General features: G+C 42.8%; 1 protein-coding gene across 2 annotated transcripts; it reads right to left on the bottom strand.

The window, feature by feature from the left end:
- Positions 1-687: 687 nt before the first annotated feature.
- On the bottom strand, positions 688-22,257 carry sh2b1 (SH2B adaptor protein 1). Of its 2 annotated transcripts, none has more exons than XM_041968097.1 (10): positions 22,066-22,257; positions 17,593-17,647; positions 15,555-17,424; positions 14,007-14,108; positions 12,340-12,431; positions 12,172-12,254; positions 11,158-11,313; positions 10,116-10,327; positions 6,879-7,053; positions 688-1,877 (listed from the first exon to the last, which is right to left on the bottom strand). In XM_041968097.1, the coding sequence occupies exons 3-10, from the start codon at positions 17,253-17,255 to the stop codon at positions 1,558-1,560; spliced, it is 2,841 nt and encodes a 946-aa protein (XP_041824031.1). In that variant the 5' UTR covers positions 17,256-17,424; positions 17,593-17,647; positions 22,066-22,257; the 3' UTR covers positions 688-1,557. The 2 variants fall into 2 exon arrangements, with proteins under 2 accessions (XP_041824031.1, XP_041824033.1); XM_041968099.1 differs by adding an exon at positions 3,939-4,029 and having other exon boundaries at positions 1,722-1,877; positions 15,555-17,647.
- Between the last annotated feature and the right edge of the window lie 524 nt (positions 22,258-22,781).

The raw sequence follows: 22,781 nt of genomic DNA, 5'->3' as shown, positions 1-22,781 counted from the left end.
GAGGAAAGCGGTGTGGGAAGATGTTGGTTAGTCACATGACTCAGATCAGAAGATGGTCTCAGCTGAGTAAATAAAGGTTTTGGAGCATTAGTGGAATTTTATTTTGATTTGTATTGTTTTAATTCTCCCTTTTATATCAGCAGCCTGAGACATCCTTTACTTTTGTGTCTTTTTGGTTAACTTTTAGTTACTGACTGATGGTATTTTCTATCTTCGTATATAATCGATTGGAGTCGCTGAGGAACGATGTGATATTATAATAATATAATAGTACTTTTTGAGTAATCTATCCTAAACAGTTGTATGCTGCAGCTTAAGCTTGTAACATACTCCGTAAGAAGAGAGAACTTTGTTCTTGTTTCAAGAACAAGGAAACAAGTTTGTACTGGTCCAGTCCATTCATACTCCACCACAAGCTTTGTCCGTGATGGGGAGAACTGCAGGGGGTGGAGGATAGATGTCTGTCTGTTTATGTGCAATGAACAATTGACCAGGTGATTTTATACTGAACAAGAAACTTCATCTGTGGCAGGGTGGGGTTGTGCACGCGGCGGTGTCCGCATCTTTAAATCCCATGTGTTGTATACATTTACGTACTTTTTCACCACCTCGATCAGCTGTTCCTCAAAACTATCTGTTCAGCATCGCGTCAGGGAAATGCGGAAGCCACCACCTTGCGCTTCATTCTTTTCCACATTAACCACGCCCACCTCAAATGTCAGACCAATCACACAATACTTCGCAGAGCCCCACAAGAAAAAAGTTCTCTGTGGCTGATGTGTCGAGAACAAACCACAAAACGTCCCAAAACACGTCCAAGAGAGCAAGATTACATCATTTTGTTCTCGTGTCCTCTAGAAAAGAAAAAAACTTCCTTCTTGCAGCGTATGTAACAGCCTTTAGTGTCGCCGTGGTCAGATTGTAAACATGCGAGGCTGTTTTGTCGAGTGAGAGTTTAAAGGCTTTTCCAGGTCGTGTTTGACACAGGTGGACCATGTAAAACGGCAGATATGATCGTTTAATTTTGACAGAACAAAAATATTTAGTGTATTTTAGTTTAAAAGTGGGATGGGATGATGAGGAATCAGCTGTCACTTTCCAACCAGCGGAAGGAAGAAGATGCTTTTAGATGTTTTTCTTTGACTCCAGAACTCGGTGCCTTGGTGGTCGGACAACCAGAGAGGGTGAGATGTTTTGGGTCTGTCTGCCACAGTAGAAATGTCTGTGGGGTATTTTGGCCTCTGGCTAGCATGTGCTAGCTTGGCAGGACCACTGTGAGGTATGAGGGGGGCTCTGCTGGCTTCACGGCTGTGAGGCGTAAAAACAACGTACAGAAATGTAGCGCCGGCTAGCGCGTAAAGCTGCTCTCACCCGTCTCTGCTCTCTGTCTCATAGTGTTAGTACATTTATTCCTTCTCCTCTTCTCTTCCACCTTGCTAACAAAATAAAATACTGGTTATGAATGGCTATGATGTACGGCGCCTCATCCAATCTCACTTTCATACACACACACACACACACAAAAACACACATACACCTTCCTCCTCCTCCTCCTCATCAGAAGAAGGAGTACTGGTTATCGATGGCTCGGGGGGCCCTCGTCCCGTCCCTCTCTTCTCCCTCCACAGCTTCTAGTTGGCGGAGAGGAGTGTCCCTGTCCCTCTCCTCCCAGTCCTCCACTCCTCCTCCACTACCACCTCCACTGCCTCCACTTCCTCCTTCTCCACTTCCTCCTATGGTTGCCACAGGCACTCCTCCTCCTGCTCCTGCTCCCAGCTCTGTTTCAGTTCCTCTCTCCTGGGGCGGAGTTGGCGGCGGCGGCCGGCCCGGCGGCAGGGGAGGAGGCTGAGGTGGACTACGGGGTCTGCTGGTCAAGTCTGCGAGGAGAAGCAACAGACGAGAGAAAACAGAGGAGACAGAGAAGAGGGGGATGAGAGAGAAGTGTAAATAAAAGAAGGAGGAGAGGCAGAGGAGGTGAAGGGCAGTCGGAGGAAAGAGGGAGCGAGAGGTTGGGGAGAAAAAGAGAAATGACAGTGAGTTGAGGGTTTGGTGGAGCAGGTCTGTGGTGATGGAGTCCATGGAAGTCATGGAGGAAAGTCCAGCCCATGGGACACACACTCAGCACACTGGAAACTCACATCTCCACTTCCATCCAAACTACATCTGCACCTAAAAAACATCCGTTTTCACACACGGCCTCTGCAGAAGGTTTGAAACGTAAATTTACAATAATTTTGGGTCGGATTAATAAGACTAAGACCCCAACAGAAAGGTCCCAAATAGCTGGACGGTTGGATTTGGACCGTTATGTACCATGCCAGTTTTTGCCTGTGGAAACATAAAAAAATGCTTAATAAGCCGTACCACACCGAGATAGACTCACCGGTGGAAACAAGGCTTTTGATATTTCATTCCAGGCATGGAAATACCAGGAGCAGGTCTCCTGAGGGGAATTTCAAGTCATTTACAGATTCTGAAAGTGTCATTTCTGAGCTTTCCAATGATGGAAACACATGAAAATATTAGAAGATGTGGCCGTTTGACTGTTTGCATCCCTTCAACTGGTTTTGTGAGAAATCAGGCCTCATGCTTCCTCCTCACCTCGCTGTAATGCTTTTGGTTTTTTATGTAAAGCATGTTGAATTGTCTTGTACAAGATAAATGACATAAATAAACTTGCCTACGTTATTATTTTGTACATTCTTCTAGTCTAGGCGCACCAAACAAAACCCTCCACCACAATTTTTTACGTTGTTTTTATAACAGGAATTTTAAGAGAAAATGTTATGTAGGTTATAAGTTAACTGATGATTTGCACATGTGTGATGTCATTATCTTTATTTTTCTCTTGAAATATCCCTTCCTCCCTCCCCATGTAGAAAATGTGAGATTATAATCCTGCTTGTTGTCTGTTCCAGACCTGATGGCTGAAATGCACCATCACATTGTTCCCTCTGTCAGTAGAAGGAAGCGGCTTAACACGACTTCAGCGTTCATGCTGCTTCTTACCTTTTAGCTAATAATTCTTAAGATTTTTATTCTTCTTTGTCATAAATATTTAATTTAATTACTTTATTTGAGCTATTTTTAGTTAGCTAGTTTGAGTTCATTTTTAACATAAAAGAAAAAGTAAAAAGGGGAGAAAAGAACAACAAATAAGAATTAAAACAAAAACTCATTTCCTTTTAATGATTGTGGTCTGAAAAAGGGGCAGCTACTGTGTAAAGAGAATACTGTTATATATAGATGTACTTTTAAAAGCCTGTATTACACTATCTTTGAAACATCTTTGAATTTTGTGCGCAAAGATTTGATTAATCTCAATTCATCATAAGAAATCATGCGATTAATCGCAGTTAAAATTTTTCATTCTTGCCAGACTCTAAAAGAAACTGCTGCCGTTCATGTGTGAAAACGCAGTTTTTCTAACTTCAGAACATCTCCTGAAACTTTCTCAAATACCAGTTTTTGTTTTGTTGTTTTTTTGTGGCAGAAGTTGGAAAAATCTGGGTTTCTGCACACGGCTCCATGTTAAATCAAATTAGGAATCCCAAGATATTCAACCGGTTTTACTGAAAAACAGTCTGAATATTAGCCATTTTTTCTACACAAGAAATGTCTTAATAATAAAAGTGCAGCTGATCAATCAGTTATGTTGTTAACATAACTGTTGTTATGTTAACTTGAAAAACAGGACTCCTCTTCCATTTAAAACGGAAACGTCTAAGGTATAAAATTACTTTCACCGTAATAAAAAAAGATGATGAACAGCTCAATCAGTTTCTGAAATTCTCTAATCTGATTGGTTCTGAGGCATCACATGACCAGAATCACGTGTTAGTTAATCCCAACCTGAGAGTCGTGATGGATACGAGGAAATAGTCCTCACTCATTCACTCATTCACTCCTCCCTCTCGGCCGAGTCCGGTCGCACTTACACACAGTCAGAGATGGGGGTTGATGGAGAGTCAGGATGGCGCGTGGTGATGACATCACAGACTGTAGGCCGACTGCCTGCCCTGTCCCGGCCTGCAAGGGATGATCCAACGGATGCAACAAGACAACAACAACAACAACAGAGAGGTCAGAACTCTGATAGGTGCAGTTACACAATCTATTCACTTCTGCTGGGAAGTCAGTGGTGTGGGAATCATCTGAAAATATTTAAACTGCTGTGGAGCTTCCAGAAGCTCACGTTTGTTTGAGAAATGGATTTAAACTAAGCCAGAAATAACAGATAAATGATGATTTTTTTTTACATTTTGAGGTCAGTTGTTTGTGTACATGTAGAGAAGAAAGGAGAATCAACAGAGAGAGGAGGAAGAGAAGAGGGGGTTTCTCGTATGAGACCATGTGGAAAACATGGCCAGAATGCAGAAGTTCACAGATAATAAACTGATGTTTATTGGATTAAATAGATGTGGAATTACTTTGAAGTTATTCTAGACCAGGATCTGTCATTTAACTCACATAAAACAGCCTTCTAGGACCACCTTCTTTCACCTACGTAATATTCCCAAACCGAGGAGCATCCTGTTCCAGAGTGATGCAGAAAAACTAGTCCGTGGAGTTGTTTCTTCCAGATTGGACGACTGTAATTCCTGATTATTGATCTGTCCCAGAAATGTTTTGAAAAGTCTCCATTCGATCCAATATGCTGAAGCTCTCAGACTGGCTTCAAGAGGCAGAAACCCTCTCTACAGAAACTATTTCCATATTTCCACTTTTTCCTCATTTCCAGTTATTCCTGCTACTATTTACCTGCTGTCCTCACTAAACCAACTCCAGCTCAGCTGCTTTTTGGCGCCACCGTGCATCAGAAACGTTTTCTTGACTTTATTCGAGCCATAGAGGAGCATTATTTATCTTCTTTTCACACACACACATAGAACTTTCTGCTCACTGGTTGATCTTTGGCTGCTTCTGATTGGAAATTACCGTCAATCTAAGCTCTCTGATTGGTGGAAAGTTTGACAGGAAGTGGCTTCATCATCATTTCCAGGTCTAAATAGAGGTCTCTTAGCAACATAGTAGTGATAGTGATCTTTTTATGATGGAAATTTGATAAATAATGCTGTTATTATAGATCACTGTGGATTTACCAGATAGCGTCTGAATAACCACGACATTTAGTGGCTGGATTGTAAACCTCTTGGACGGGATATAAGTGCCTAGAAAACTTCAGTAAATCAGCTAAAGGGTAAGTTATCCATCACAGTTTACTCCACAGAGTTACACACCACCATTCCTTAGACACTGATGATGATAGAAGAAATAGCTGTCAGGGGTTCCAAAGTGCTGGTGGAGTTTAGGGTTCAGATCATCTTCAAACTTTCTTTTCTGATAAATCTTAAAGCAGGTCTGGATTGGTGACCCTGATCCATCCCTTTAATCCTCCTGCTATAGGCCGAGACTGCTGGGGGACGTCCCATGATGCACTGGGTTCCTCTCAGCTCTCTTTACCCTCCATGCAGAAACATCTGACATTGCTGTTTCATTTGTGTTTCTCTTCTTCTTTCTCAGCAGGAATCCCTGGATTAGAGTTATGCTGCTGGTTGGCCCCTGTTTCCCGTCCTCTCCAACCCCAACCGGTCCAGAAAGATGGCCGTCCTGCATGGTTCCGATGGAAGTTTTTTCTTCTTGGTTCTGGTTCTGATGGAGGGTTTCCTTCCTGGTTCTGATGGAGGTTTTCCTTCCTGGTTCTGGTCCTGATGGAGGGTTTCCTTCCTGGTTCTGGTCCTGGTGGAGGTCTTCTTTCCTGGTTCTGGTTCTGATGGAGGTTCTCCTTCCTGGTTCTGGTCCTGGTGGAGGTTTTCTTTCCTGGTTCTGGTTCTGATGGAGGTTCTCCTTCCTGGTTCTGGTCCTGATGGAGGTTTTCTTTCCTGGTTCTGGTCCTGGTGGAGGTTTTCCTTCCTGGTTCTGGTCCTGGTGGAGGTTTTCTTTCCTGGTTCTGGTCCTGATGGAGGTTTCCCTTCCTGGTTCTGGTCCTGATGGAGGTTTTCCTTCCTGGTTCTGGTCCTGGTGGAGGTTTTCTTTCCTGGTTCTGGTCCTGATGGAGGTTTCCCTTCCTGGTTCTGGTCCTGATGGAGGTTTTCCTTCCTGGTTCTGGTCCTGGTGGAGGTTTCCCTTCCTGGTTCTGGTCCTGATGGAGGTTTTCCTTCCTGGTTCTGGTCCTGGTGGAGGTTTCCCTTCCTGGTTCTGGTCCTGATGGAGGTTTTCCTTCCTGGTTCTGGTCCTGGTGGAGGTTTTCCTTCCTGGTTCTGATGGAGGTTTTCCTTCCTGGTTCTAGTCCTGGTGGAGGTTTTCTTTCCTGGTTCTGGTCCTGGTGGAGGTTTTTCTTCCTGGTTCTGGTCCTGGTGCAGGTTTTCTTTCCTGGTTCTGGTCCTGGTGGCGGGTTTCCTTCCTGGTTCTGGTCCTGGTGGAGGTTTTCCTTCCTGGTTCTGGTGCCGATGGAGGTTTTCCTTCCTGATTCTGGTCCTGGTGGAGTTTTTCCTTCCTGGTTCTGATGGAAGTTATACTTCCTGGTTCCGGTTCTGACAGAGGGTTTCTTTGAGCGGTCATTATCTATATGAACACAGTTATTATAAACTGGACTAATGTGGATCTTGTGCTGAATTTGTTTAAACTGGATTATAACTGGACTATGAAGAACTGGACTGTGTCTGTAAAACTGTCTTGGGAGGACTTTGTTGTAAACTGAAGGTGTAACAATAAAATTTCACTGAATTAAACTTAAAAATCAGAAAGTTTGATTATAATGAATCTGTATAATTACACGGATGACAACGGTCAGATCTGAGGTTTTATTGGTTCAGCATCTGATGATGTCACTGCTGCTCACCCTGCCATACACCTCGTTGTAAACGTCTCGCTCATACCTGGCTGGCGAACGGCGGTGGCACCCACGAAGCTGATGAGTGTAACATCTGAGGCGCCGCCGGACTCCAGAGGAATGGGATGCACCCGAAAATGCTCCAACATGTCGAAGATGGACTGGAACCAAAGGTGCTGCACTCGGCACTGACCGTCCTCGTTCAGGGACAGACGGAGATGCTGGGGGCAGGTAGAAGATATTAAATATACAAATATTTTAATTTAAAGAATCAAAACTGAACCCCCACAATGTTCCTTTGATATGAGAAATCTGTGGGAGAACAGGATGCCGCCTGTGCAGCAACCTGTCAAGCCTGGCAGGTAGACCGAGCATCAGCTGAGAATTACACCACCTGGTGACACCTCTGATGAAGACAGATGGGTTGCCATCTGTCTCGTCTGATAGAAAAGAAACCAAAAACTGCTGAGTAATTAATATTTTAAGGGACACGGGGCTCCAGACTAACCTTTAGCACTGGTTGCACCTAACGTTTTAATTTGGGTGCATGAGCAAAAAATTTGGACGCACCCCAATTTTTTCGTCTTTTTATCATTACACAAAGAAATGTTGGTTAATTCAATTATTGTGAACAATAATGAGGTTTAGAGAAATGTTTGTCTTTAAGTAAAAAAAACCCAAAACATTTTAAAAATAAAGAAATTACTAGCTTCACTGAACTGAATGAAACTAAACATTTCAAACTTTGAAATAACTCATGAGGCTGAGCTGCTTCTAGCAAATTTCCGTCCTCTGGATTCATGTTTTACCTTTTTAAATTTATCTACTTGGACTTGAATTTGGCTTTTTTTTTTTTTTTTTTTTAAAACACACCATGATTTCTCTGCTGAAACACCCAGAAACACCCGGGATTTTATTTTTCTGCTTTTTCTGTCCTAAAAACACAGCCGCCTCTTATACTACAGTGTCTTCCCTGCTATTATATTAGGGGGGGCGCCCACTAAAAGGACACGTTTATTTATTTTGATCTGGTTTTCTATACAGGGCCAGGTTACAAAGAAGTCATTAAAGGCTCCCTTTCCCTATAGAACAGGTTTATGTCGTCTTCTTTCAATAAAAACTAAACAGTGTGGTGTTATTAATGTGACATATAGACGTGGACAAAATTGTTGGTACCCTTCGGTTAATGAAAGGAAAAACTTAAAATGGTCACAGAAATAACTTGAATCTGACAAAATTAATAAATAAAAATTCTATGAAATTTAACCAATGAAAGTCAGACATTGCTTTTCAGCCATTCTTCAACAGAATTATTTAAAAAATAAACTCATGAAACAGGCCTGGACAAAAATGATGGTACCTTTAACTTAATATTTTGTTGCACAACCTTTTGAGGCAATCAAACGATTCCTGTAACTGCCAATGAAACTTCTGCACCTCTCAGCAGGTATTTTGGTCCACTCCTCATAAGCAAACTGCTCCAGTTGTCTCAGGTTTGAAGGGAGCCTTTTCCAGACGACATGTTTCAGCTCCTTCCAAAGATGCTCAATAGGATTTAGTTCAGGGCTCATAGAAGCCACTTTAGAATAGTCCAGTGTTTTCTTCTTAGCCATTCTTGGGTGTTTTTAGTCATTGTCCTGTTGCAAGACCCATGATCTGCCAAGCTTTCTGACACTGGCAGCACATTTCTCTCTAGAATCCTTTGATAGTCTTGAGATTTTATTGTACCGGCACAGATTCCAGACACCCTGTGCCAGATGCAGCAAAGCAGCCCAAAACATAACAGAGCCTCCTCCATGTTTCAAAGTAGGGACGGTGTTCTTTTCTTCATATGCTTCATTTTTCCATCTGTAAACATAGAGCTGATGAGCCTTGGCAAAAAGTTCCATTCTTGTGTCATCTGTCCATAGGACATTCTCCCAGAAGCTTTGTGGTTTGTCAACATGTAGTTTGGCTTTTTATGATTTGTTTTTAACAATGGTGTCCTGCTTGGTCGTCTCTCATTAAGTCCACTTTGGCTCAAACAATGACGGATGGTGCGATCTGACACTGATGTTCCTTGAGCTTGAAGTTCATCTTTAATCTCTTTAGAAGTTTTTCTGGGCTCTTTTGTTATCATTCGTATTATCCGTCTCTTTGATTTGACATCAGTTTTCCTCCTGCGGCCACGTCCAGGGAGGTTGCCTACAGTCCCATGGATCTTAAATTTCTGAATAATATGTGCAACTGTAGTCACAGGAACATCAAGCTGCTTGTAGATGGTCTTATAGCCTTTACCTTTAACATGCTGGTCTATAATTTCTTTCTAATCTCCTGAGACAAGTCTTTCCTTTGCTTCCTCTGGTCCATGTTGAGTGTGGTACACACCATGTCACCAAACAGCACAGTGACTACCTGTAGCCTATATATAGGCCGACTGACTGATTACAAGATTGTAGACACATGTGATGCTAATTAGCGATCACACCTTGGATTAACACATCCCTTTGGTCACATTATTATCATTATTTTCTAGGAGTACCATCATTTATGTCCAGGCCTGTTTCATGAGTTTATTTCTTAAAATAATTCTGTTGAAACATGGTTGAAAAGCAACGTCTGACTTTCATTGGTTAAATTTCATAGAATTTTTATTTATTATTACTTTTGTCAGATTCAAGTTATTTCTGTGACCATTGTGAGTTTTTCCTTTCATTAACCAAAGGGTACCAACAATTTTGTCCTTGTGTACATGACAGCAGGTCAGAGCTGCTCTGTGTGGATCTAAGTCCCACCCTGATGCTACACGCCAGCACACACACATGAGCACTGCGGTCAGCGCAGAGACTGCGTCGGAAAACCCGACAACCAGCTGAAAATCAGTATTTCTCCTGCTCTGATGTTCCCCCGAGAACGTTATTCCATCACGTGAACGAGCACAGCTGAACAAGCAGAATTTACCATCATTGTAGGAATTTCTGAGTCATATTACGGCTTTAAGTTGAGCCAATATTCTTTGTATGTTTACCATCAACATGTTGTCTATATTCTGTATTCCAGAGCTGCGCAGCGTTGGATATATTCATTTTCATTATAATCTGTTAGACACCGTCGAACTTCTGGGGAGATTGAGCAGCAGGGATTCAACTCTCATCCAGCTTTTCTGCTTGCTAGGAACATGTCTAAGTACTAGCTGGTAAATTCCACACTAAATATGCAGAAATCCGTGTTTTGTTTTGTATCTGCTGGATGCTGCTGGATCTGTACAGTAACCGTCTTCGTGAAGGTGAACACCTGAACTCACCTTGGCCTTGCCTTGGAAGTTGAAGGTGAGGACGTACTCCCCGCGGCGTGTCTCGCTCTGGCGGACCAGGAACACCCCGTGGCTCGCCGGACCTCCAGCCAGCACCAGCTGAGCAGCTTTGAGGCGAGACAGGGTGCCGTGGAACCACTGACACTCGCTGAGCGGATGCTCCACCGCCTCAGTGGTTGGCACGTCAGAGAAGAGGAAGGACCCTGTGTGATGGAGGGAAACGTGGCGGGTTAAATAAAACATGCCACATATGCATCAACATTATTATGAATATTTAACTGCATTTTGGTCAAAGGATCAAGGAAGTATCAGCTCCAAACGTCTGTGTGAAGTTGTGGCCTTCCTGCGGAGTGGTGATGACGTTTGTTTTTACTTCAGCTTAAAGGTTTAGTTTTTCTGCTTTATTCCCACCGTTTCTGCCATTGTATCGATTCTCAATCCCTCTCCAACGAGAATGGCTGAGATTGTGCGTTATCTACGGTGGAGATTAAACTTAAGATTAAGCCCCGCTCAACAGTCCTGCGTACACTCGTATGCCCGGCCAGTTTCTAAACCAGCTCCCTGGTTGCAGGAAACTTCTTCCGTCCTACTAAACAACTTATAGCTGTTTAGTTATCATTAATTAGTAACTATTGATAATTACCCCACTTGACATCTGATGCAAATTTGTGACATACCATATCTAACTTTATTTACCTAGTCCTAGTAAATATATTCTGGTGGTAGGGGTTAAATCCTATTCATTATTATGATTAATTATCAATATTACAGCAGATATCATTGTGGTCTGTTTATAACAAATGTAAAAATTTGTGTGGATGTTTTTCTTTCTGCCTTCTGAGATGCAGACAAGACGAGGAGGAAACAGAAGAGCAGAAATCATATCAACAACGGATGCCTGAATCTACCCACTAATTAAAAAGGAAAGAGAACAATCTGCCGTGGTTGGCAGGACCAGCTGGACCAAAAGGTGCTCTTTACATTTGACATTTTTATCCTTTTAAATTAAAAGAAATCTTTGAATTAAACTTACCTGTGGCATCTGGCGTCTCAGCAAACGGCGTGCCCAGACTAGCCCCGCCTCCTCCAAGAATCCTGCCATCTGGTTCGTCGAGAGGGGCTCGAGGAGGGAGCTCTGGAGGGAGAGGATCCATCAGGGGAGAGGAGCCCCCAATACCTCCATAACACACTGTAGGGGCAGAAAGAGGTCAGGAAATATTATTACAGCCTCAAACGGTTGAATGAAACGCTCTGAGCGGTCAAATAAGACCAGGAAAAGTCTGGAAGGTTCAGGTCATTTATCACTCAGATGATGATTTAAGTAGAAACACAATAAACCACGTGTTGACCACTCCATGATCGAACGTGTAGACATGATATCTAAATTTACTGAAAATTGTTGATTCTGCAGAAACACGGACATGAAGAAGGAAACCCTGAAACAAATAACACTCTGATCATGTAAGAACTTGAAAATATAAATATTTTATTTCCCCAAGAACAGCAGAGGAAAACTTTCAGGGTCATTTCAGAGATCTACATTCCTATTCACACTCATGCTCATGAATATGAAAAAAAAGTGAGCCGTGGTAGTTCAGACTGTGAACAAAGGACAACCTCAAAGGGAGATATTTCTGGGAAGTCCAATCAGAGGGACTGCATGGCAGACTGAGACAATGTGGGAGAAATCTGGTGACTGTGGACCAGAGCCCCACCACTGTAAATTTTTCTTTCTATGGAGCATTAATACAGCTACCAGCTGTACTAATGAAATTATCTTTAGATTTAGACCACTGGTGTTTGCTATATATAAGCAATACAATGAGTGAAGTTACAAAGTGGGCCAAGAAAATGCTGCTTCTACATCCTAAAACAACCTTTTGGATCAAAGCAGGCGGGTATGTAGGTCAATTGTGGGGATGAAGACAGTGGGACAGACAATGCCATCTTCTACATGATCTCTGTTGACTTTCTAACATTTATCATCCACTTAGAAGAAGAACCTCGCTGTATGAGCAGCTGACGAACAACAGCATCACAAGCTCACCGTGTGAAAGACGCTCGCCGATCTCAGGTGTCCCACTGATGTCCAACGGTCCCCCACACACTCCTTCAGCATCTTCTTGTTCACTGCAGCAAACAGAAGACAGTTAAAACCAGAGAGACACATGATCTGTGGGTGTAAAGATGCAGCTGATGGTGACTTCATCATTACCTGAGACAGATGCCGTTCCTGATGTCGCTCAGCCAGGCTCTCATCTGAACGGCATCTCTGGTTTCAATCACGTACTGCGCCAACCCGTCCAGCTAAGAACAAAAGCACAATTCAGATCCGACATTAATTCTTTCATCTTCTGCATGTATAAAAGAAAGAAAAACTCATCTAGGATTTGTTCATTTGGTTTTTTTAAACACAGTGAGCAGAATGAAATTTAAAGCTACACAGCAGAAGCTGTTACAGAGTCAAAGAAAGACAGAAATGTGGAAATGTGTTCCAGTTTCTAGAATATCCAGTAACATGGATCTGGATGAATCTGGAAGATTCTCCAATCAGCAGATTAACTGGCAGGGATGGACATATCGATAATCTGTAATCAATACTTCAGTATCTGCCTGTCAAAATATTGGATTCATACTTTTTTAAAAATATCCCAATACCACTGAGCTGATATAAAACATGCTAATGCTGATGAAGATGATGTATTTGCATGTTGTATGCAGGCTCTTGAGCACCATGTTCTTTAAACTTAAGAAACTGAATTTCATATTAACACGTAGTTCAATTATTTTTATCATTTAAAACATTTACTCTGTTTTATTTCATTTACTCATCAATATATTTTTATAAGCATTACTTTCAAGTTTAACTAGTCTGTGTTCATCTACATCAGGGGTAGCCAACGTCGGGTCCTCGAGGGCACCAATCCGGCAGGTTTTCCAGATTTCCCTGCTCCAGCACACCTGACTCAAATTGATTAGATCCAACAGCCTATAAGGATCTTCACAATGACTCGTTAGTTTAAGTCAGGTGTGTTGGAGCACGGAAATCTGGAAAACCTGCTGGATTGGTGCCCTCGAGGACCAACGTTGGCTACCCCTGATCTACATGTTCGTCTCTGCAGGATAAATTCCCAGAATACAACAGCACCCTTCTACCTGACAGATCTAGTAGTTTCCATCTAGTAAACAGCCTTTTCCTACCACGCCCCATGGTCCTGGAACAATCTCTAAAAAAAGGTTAAAATTGCTCAGATTCATTGACGATTAACGAGTATGTGTCATGAAGGATGCAGTAAAGAAGGAATGTCATTGCTTTTACTGATAAGATGCTGCATGAACAGCTGTCTTTTGTTTCATTGGAAACTGTGTTTATACACAGTTTTAATATACTTGATTTTTAAAATATAGTTGAATTTCTGTGGCTGATATTTTGGTTAGACCTTCCTGGTTTAAAACAATTAAATAAATATAAATAAAAAAATCACTATTTACTGATGATAGGTAAGGGTGCCAGCATAGGATATAAAAGTAGCATCCACCAAAGGCTTTGTCTTTCCAGCAAGGTTCACCAGTTTGGTCTAAACTCCACTAGAGAATCATCATAAAGTTAAAATTATTTTTCAATGACAGATTGTTAAGAACTTTGGTCTTTCAGCATCTACAGAGAAGAATGTTGGAAAGAGAAACAGAAGTCTGTGGTTATTTTATTGTGCTTATTGTGCATAGACATCCATCACAACATCTCTGTCCTCAGTAAAGAACAAACCAATTTCTCGCTGGGGAACATCAGAACCTCCAGGAGGAGAAGATAAGAAAATAAACAATCAAGACCTGATTCAGGCTGATGCAGAAACAGTTTTCAGAAGAAGAAGAAATCATCACCTGCAGCAGAAATGTGTTCTCCTTGTCGGGGACCTCCAGCGCCGTGGTGCTCCTCACGTCCACGATGGAGCAGCAGGGGACGGTAAGCCGGGGCTTCGATGACTGAGGAGTCAAACAAGGTTAAAAAGCTCCTGACCAGCAGGATGGTTACTGTTATCAAGCAACTGTTCTGACACAATCACGGTGAAAATCTAAAGCTGCTTCTAATCCTGATGTCTCAGAGAGAAAATATTATTTCTTTTTAATATTTCTGCAAGTTCAACCATGAAGACGCAACACACTGACGTCTGGTAACTGCTCTGCTAATGAACTGAAGTTAGTGGCTGTAGGTGTCACATTTAAATCTGCTACAGGATCACAACCAGCTCCAACATCCGTGTTCTGGTTTTAGGCAGATTTTCATCGCTGGGACTCTAAAACAAAGTCAAACTAAATCCCAATTGCAGTGCAAACAATTAATTAGTCTAATTTCTTACAATCTTTTCTTGGCTCGACTCCCCCTGTACAGAAGACAGCATGATGCAGTACAGAAGATGTTTGCAGACACAAGGAAGCAGCAATGCTAACATGTAGCATAGCAACATGACAGGGAGCAACTCTGCTAATCCCAAGAACTTACAAGTGAAACAAAATTTTAAAATTAGAATATCGTGCAAAACCTAATTTATTTAAAAAATTCAACCTAAAAAGTTAAACTAATATATTATAGTATATATATAATATATTATATATTTTTTTAAAGTGATTTCATTTAATATTCAAATTTTCTGAGATTTAGATTTTTGGATTTTCATAAGCTGTAATTCATAATCATCAAAATTATAATCAATAAATTCTTGAAATATCTAACTTTGCATGTAATGAGTCTAGTACTACTTTACTCCTTCCTAGGACTACTTTACTCCTTCCTAGGACTACTTTACTTGTTCCTAGGACTACTTTACTTGTTCCTAGGACTACTTTACTCATTCCTTGCACTACTTTAATCCTTCCTAGGACTACTTTACTCCTGCCTAGGACTACTTTACTCGTTCCTTGGACTACTTTACTCCTTCCTAGGACTACTTTACTCCTTCCTAGGACTACTTTACTCCTTCCTAGGACTACTTTACTTGTTCCTATGGCTACTTTACTCATTCCTAGGACTACTTTACTTGTTCCTATGGCTACTTTACTCATTCCTAGGACTACTTTACTTGTTCCTAGAATTACTCATTTCTAGGTGAACTGGGCTCTTATCTTCTGGTTTGCACTGAAAGTAATGGGATTTTATTTTAGCAGGAGATAAGCATTTAGTATAACATCTGCTGTGTTCCAGGTGAATTTACTCTGACACTGTAACAGATATCTTGATTCTGACACTTATGTAGCAATCTCACGTGTCAAAGCTTTCTGTAGAGACCAAGATTAAACATACAGTCCCTGTAGCTGCAAAGACATACTTCATTTATTTTATATGTCATTTCAGACAGGAGGCTGAAAAATAAACCTCTTGATGAAGAGGTTAAACAAGAGCACTTTATTATTCTTTTATGGAGGATAACTTACTTTTGGTGGAATGAAGAATTCCAGGTAGTATTCCTCTCCCCGCTCACCCCCCTCTCTGTCCCTCTCTCTCAGGACTAGGCGACATTTATGCCAGCGTCCCCCCCTCCAGGGCACGTTCCCTCCGCTGGCCAGAGGTTGCACTGGACCCGCCTGGGCTGCTGAGGACGAGGCTGAGGCAGTGGTGTTGTTGTCTGTACCGTGATGCAGGAGACCAAACGAAAAACCGGAGAAGCCGTGGCTTCCGCTCAACTCGTCGCTGGAGGAGCTGACACTCACCCCGCCCTCACGCACCAGCCGGCCCACCTTCCTCGGAGGCCCCATGGGGGCAGCGCTACTGGGAGGCAGCGTTGAGGTGGCGGCGTGAGAGCCGGCAGTGGCTGGCGTGAGGACGGGAGGAGGCGATCGGGATAATCGGAGTTTCTCCAGACGATGGCTCCACTTGTCCTTCTCCCCTCCTTCACCGTTGCTCCGCCGGCGATCCCGAGCCACTTCTGACAGAGACAGGGAGGTGGCGCTGCTTGAGGATGAGGGGGGCAGGGAGGAGGAGGATGAGTGAGGAAGAGAGAGGGGCATGGACAGGGATACAGGCATGGAGGAGGTGGGTGTAGGAGGCTGTGTGCCAGAGTTTCTCTTGGCAGGGTCCTGAACACCCATGGTGTAGCTGTAGCTGGAGGGCAGCTGGCTCTGAGCCGAGTCGCTGGAGGAGCTTCGCCAGTGCAGGATCCCGCGGACGCTGCCCCGCACGCTGCGGCCCACGTTCCGCAGGGAGAAGCGCTTCTTTAGCTTGTTTTTGGAGGAGTTGGGTGTGCTGTTACCTTTGGAGCCGGGTGGAGGAGTGATGGAGGAAGGAGGGATCTGAGGAGTGTGGGAGGGGTCTCCATGTCCGACCTCTGAGGATTCCATTTCTCGTTCTTCTGGCTCCACATCCTCCCCAACCGACGCCACCCCAAGCCAGCTGTCCTCCTCTTCCTCCACAGGGGCTTCCCCATTTCCCGGGCCGAGCATAGCACCCCTCTCCTCACGCCTCCCGTTGTTCCCCCCCACCGAGGAGCAGCATGACGATGATGACGATGGAGGAAGGACTTGTCCATGTGCATAAGAATCCTGAAATCTGTCCCCGCTGCGGTTCTCCAACACCAGCCGTGTCGGTGCAGGCTTGGAAGAGGCTCGCGATGTGTTGGTGGAGGGGCATGGAAGGGCCGTCCCCCCAGCTGCTGACAGGGGCGACACTGCTTCCTCCTCCAAGGAAGTAGCGTCTGAGGGGGGAGCCCAGCTCACCATGTCATCGCGCCCTGAAGCACAGCTCGGGGGTAGCGCCCCCTCCAGCTCACTCTGGAAGTGGCGAACAAAGCGGTCGGTGAAGCGGCGGCAGAAGGCAGCCGCCGAGTCCGATGTGTAGTGGGGGTTCTCCAGAAGAAAAGCCCGAAAGTGGCGTGCAAAGTCGCCGGCAGCGACACGGGCATGGAGCTCACAGAATTCGGTCCAGCTCAGGGAAGGTGAAGGGGACGGCGTAGGGGTGTCAGACAGTGAGGACAGGTGAGCCTGTGGTGGAGGGCTCACCAGAGGTGGGAGAGGGGGAGGCCTAGGGGACAAAGGCAACAGAGAAGGTGATGGAGGGGATGGAGAGGGGGAGGGAGACGGGGGTAAAGGAGAAGAGTTGGCTGCCCGTGGGCTGGGAGGGGTTAAAAGAGAGCCGTTCATCCTGGTGAAAGGCCGATTCTGACTGACCGTCGATTTGTCAAACCACTTCAAACGCACAGCAGAGAACTAAAGTGACTGCACAGCTGGCGTAAATAACTGGAGCAAACACAGCACATTGGTCTTCTAATTTACAGATGAGTGTGAAGTGAAACGCTGAGCTCGGCCCCATCTAAAATAAAGAGTCACAGAGACGGGACGCATGCAAAAAAAGAAGGTCAAATATCTGCAATGGTTGGATATTTGCTACATTATTTTCTGATATCAAATACGATTCTTTGTCAGCATGAAAACGATGGTCTCAAACAGGCAGAGAGAGGAAGATGAATGACTGATTTACAAGGTCTTTGCCATCCTCATCGTCTGATGTGCATCCATAGAGGCGTGGCCACATCCTGGAAAAGACACAGACAGGAACTTCAGTCTCACTCATCCACATCAACAAAAAGCATCACTTTATAGTTTAAACAACTGAGAGCTCACACACACAACCACACAAAAATATAAAGATTTAAAGCATAAATGAGACGAAAGTAAAATTAGGCTTCAAAATCAGCTGTACGACAAAGTACTGATCTGCTGCACATAAGGAAACGTTTTATTAAATCAAACTCCAGTGAATCAAACATTAAAGCTAAAACGACTTCATGATCATCTTAAAGATATTTCCATCCACACTACTGAAATGACACCAAGTGAAGCTTAACTTCCTTTACAAAGAAACTAAATCGAAAAAAGTTTGAAAAATGTTTTATGTTAAAATTCACAATTCTCAACATCACCCAGCAGTTAAACCTTTATTAACATAGTTCTGTAGCATAATGCAACTTTGACATTGATTAAAAGTGATTTATACATATATCTATTTTTATGTAGACAAGATTTTATTTATCTCCATCCAACAAAGAATTCACCATTTAGAAATCTTTAAATAAAAACTATTTCATCAAAGGTTTTATAGCTGAAATGATTGAGTGCGCACTCCATGACTGGAGACTGAAGTCTTGGTAACAGATAGCTCAGGTATGAGTTCCAACTTGTGGTACATGGCAGCACATAAGTTAAAAAAAACAAAAAAACAAACAAACTTAGAAATAAAAATAAAAGCATCAAAATGAAACAATTTCATTATTTTAAGTTTAAAGGACGAGTGGTAACAACCACAAACTCTCATCAAAATCAGGTTTAATATATTTTGATAGCACAGTATTATGTGTTTCACCGAGACACGGCTGCAGGGATATTATCACAGACTCATGTGTCTACACACTACTTTAGTAGCAGATGGAAAAAAGTAAGCAGAAAACATAAAGGTGGAGGTATTACAGAACTGATGGTGCCACCCTGGACATGAAAAAGGAGATCAGCACCTGGGGCATCCAACTCTTAGCTGTGAGCTTTCTTCCAGATTATTTACCCAGAGAGTTAACGTTATGCTGGTGGTGGTTTATATTTTACCTAGCAACCTAGTCTGCTGTATCCTAATGCATTCATTCTCATCTCTGGTAGGGATTAATGACATTGAATTTTTGGTTCAATATGCCAATATTTTTCACCTCATTTGGCCGACAACCGATACAGATATCGTACTGATAATATTGTGCATCTCTAATCTCTGGAGACTTAAACGTCTCCCTCTCTGCAACATTAACAACAGTTTGTCAGCTGCTCCACCAAAGACAAGAAGATGTTGGAATTGTTTGATGCAAATGTTAAAACTGTATCCAGCTCCTCTAGGAAGATAGACAATAATCTGGTTCTTTTCACCTCCATCTAAAAGCCCATTGTCCAGGAGAACCAGTCATCACACAAGACTATTAAAACCTGGTCTAATGCAGCTGAAGATGCTCTGAGAGGTGCTTTGAGGCCCCAGACTGGAATGTCCTCTGTGAACCACATGGAGAGGACTTCAGTGCCATGACTGAGTGTGTGACAGATTACTTCTGAGTGGAGAGCATCATCCCAAAAAGAACAGTGAGGTGCCTCCAATAACAAACCCTGGATTACCAGAGACCTGAAAAAGCTGCTAAACATAAAAAAGAAAGATTTCAGGGACGGAGAGTTATTGAAGACAACACAAAAATAACTTAAAGCAAAGATGAAGTAGTGCAAGGAGGACTAGAGGAAGAAGTTGGGAAGCAGCTCAAGCAGGACAATGTGAGGGATGTGTGGTCAAGAATGAAAAATCAGCTTCAAGTTAAAGGGCGATCAGACTGATGGAGGTCTGGACAGAGCGAATGAGCTGAACGTTCTTCAGTAGTTTCAGTTCACCCCCTACCTCCAGCCCAACAGACCACACCCCTCCATCCGCCAACAACTTTCCTGTCAAAACTCCAGCCTGTCACCCTGCAGCTCAGTCATGGACCTAAATACAGCCTCATCTCCCTGCACATCAAGACATACTGAGACTAGGGCTGGGCGATTTATCGATAAAATCGATAAATCGAATTTTCCATTTCTGGAGATTAATTTTTTTGAAAATCGGGATTTTTTTCCATAGTTAGTTAGCAGCAGACTTGGCCCTCCCTCCACACCAGAACGGTGTTTGTCTGACAGATTTTCAGTAAAGTGACCCGTCACTCACGCCTGGGATTTAGCTGTGCGTATAACTGCAGTGAGAAATGCTGCTCTCTATGAGATGCAGAAATCAACTTAACCCACAAACACTAGTTAAGAGACAACCTTCATCAGGGGAATTATTTCTGCAGTGGATCCTGTACAATAAGGATCCAGATGGAAAGAGATCACGGATGCATTGTGTCGCATATTTCCATGTAAGATATGAAGTCGTTTATATGGTGGAAGAGCTATGACATTATATGCTTTATTTTTGCTAGCATTCATCTATATAAATAAATGAATGTTTTAATAAGTTTATTTATGTTTTGTAAAAGAAAAAGAAAAAAAATCGATTAAAATCGGAAATCGGATTTGGTTATAAAAAATCGGAGATTTTATTTTTAGGCCATATCGCCCAGCCCTAACTGAGACCTCTTCTGCCTCCACTTCTAGCCCATCTGTCTCCTAAGACGTCCTCCACCTCGAGCCTGTCTGTCTCCTGAAACATCCTCCACCTCTAGCCCATCTGTCTCCTGAGACATCCTCTGCCTCCACCTCTAGCCCGTCTGTCTCCTGAGACATCCTCTGCCTCCACCTCTAGCCTGTCTGTCTCCTGAGACATCCTCTGCCTCCACCTCTAGCCTGTCTGTCTCCTGAGACATCCTCCGCCTCCACCTCGAGCCTACCTGTCTCCTGAGACGTCCTCCGCCTCCACCTCGAGCCCGTTTGTCTCCTGAGACGTCCTCCGCCTCCACCTCTAGCCTGTCTGTCTCCTGAAACATCCTCTGCCTCCGCCTCTAGCCTGTCTGTCTCCTGAGACATCCTCCGCCTCCACCTCTAGCCCATCTGTCTCCTGAGGCATCCTCTGCCTCCACCTCTAGCCCATCTGTCTCCTGAGGCATCCTCTGCCTCCATCTCTAGCCTGCCTGTCTCCTGAGACATCCTCTGCCTCCACCTCTAGCCTGCCTGTCTCCTGAGACATCCTCTGCCTCCACCCCCAGCTCATCTGTCTCCTGCAGTCAGATGAAGAAGCAACTCGAGAAACTGAACCGGAACAAGGTTGCAGGTTAGGGCTGGGCAATATATCGAGATTTTTATATATATTGAGACTTTATCAGACGCGATATAGAATGAGGGAATATCATTTATTTCGATATAGCTTGTTTAGAGTTAAAAGCATCTTTTCTTTAGCATTTTGCACAGCTGTATTTTTGTTATGGCCATTGAAAAGTATTTTTCATTAATTTTGTTTTAGGAGCATTTAATTTAATATAAAGCTACTTTCATTTCAGTCAACTGTTTTAATGCACATGCTGACCCTTAATAAAAGTGTAGCACTGAAGGCTGTAAATTAGAGCTGTCTCTTTATATATATATATATATATATATATATATATATATATATATATATATACACATACACATATACAGAGAGAGAGAGAGAGAGAGAGAGAGAGAGAGAGAGATCATATATCGTAATTCAGGTAAAAAAAAATATCGAGATAAAAGATTTGGTTCATATCGCCCAGCTCTACTGCAGGTCCAGATAGTTTCAGCTCCAAGGTTCTGAAAACCTACTCAGAACATCTATCGTGGATTTTCAGTCAGAATAAAATATAAAATGTTGGAACTTTTAACCTAGTTATAGGCAGTGTTCAGATTTATGTTCTCAAAATTATATATTTTTCTGTATGAATCACAAAATATTAAATAAACTTTGGGAACACCAATAAACTGGGAGGGATTTAATAGCGATAACGTTCTTTTTTTTCTTCACCTGTGATGTCTCTTATTAGAATAACTTCGGCTTATAACACTACTTCTACTTGAGTATTTTGGCTGTTTGGTCTTTGAACTTCTATGTAAATAAAGATTGTGAGAACTTCCTCCGTCACAGAATAATAATGAATCATAGCCAAAGGCAGACCTGAGTGTCTTAAAGTTGCGTTAATTTGTGAGTCTTGCTCAATCAAGTCTTTACAGACGTGTAACGTTAGCCAGCTAACAATAGCTACCGAACCTCAGCTTGGACGAGGGGCTGATTAGTATCTACATCTTGCAGCACTGGTTATTTATAACTGTTTCGTGGTGGCTGATATTAGCTGATGCTCAAATGACCACACAATAAATCATCCAACAGCAGCTAACGCCAAACATTCTCTACAAGCTAAGCTAACTGTTAGCCAGCTAGCTATTAATAAATCAGCTAACTAGCTATCAACAGAGCTTGAGCGGTGAGCTGTGTGACTCGTACCTGTTTATCACAACCCGGTGTGCTCATCTGCAAGTAAAGGCGGCACGCGTGTCATCATTCTCTCTGTTTACAACACCAAAGTATCATTTTCCTAAAGATTGTTGTTGTTGTTGCTTAATATGAATATTGCTATGTCTTGCCTGGAGCAGTTCTTATCGCACTGCCACCTTTCTCGCGATACTTGCGGTGAGGTCGATGAGTGCGACGTCTCGTTCCCATGCGACTGCTGCTTTTACACTTGTAACACACAGCTTTAACAAACAGTTGTATTTTCACGGACGGGGCAGGACACGGTATTTACTAAACAAATAAAATGCGGAGAAAAGCTGCGCGGGGATAGTTGCCACCGCTCAAACCCAACTCTTACTGACTAGGAGCGGATTTTATCAACTTTGATCAAAATAGCGATCATCCCCTTTGAGTTAGAATCAAACCCTAGAAACGGATTTTAAACAAACAATACTATTAATATTGCTATAATTATTATTAATATGAAAGGTAGGTTTATTTATATAACACATTTCATTAATATTATTATTAATATTATCATTATTATTATTATTATTACTTTGTATTAGGAAGCTAAATTACTGTGGTCTCTGTAAGTGGAATAGTCCATTATTAATTTTGTTTTATTGTTTTTTTAATGTGAAGGGACGACACGTTTGCATTGAATCCAAATTCTTCTGTTCCACCATCAGACTGATACCTGGTTG

Source organism: Melanotaenia boesemani, chromosome 2, assembly GCF_017639745.1.
Source record: "Melanotaenia boesemani isolate fMelBoe1 chromosome 2, fMelBoe1.pri, whole genome shotgun sequence".
Classification (NCBI taxonomy): domain Eukaryota; kingdom Metazoa; phylum Chordata; class Actinopteri; order Atheriniformes; family Melanotaeniidae; genus Melanotaenia; species Melanotaenia boesemani.
This window is presented reverse-complemented; position numbering and strand designations above follow the sequence as displayed.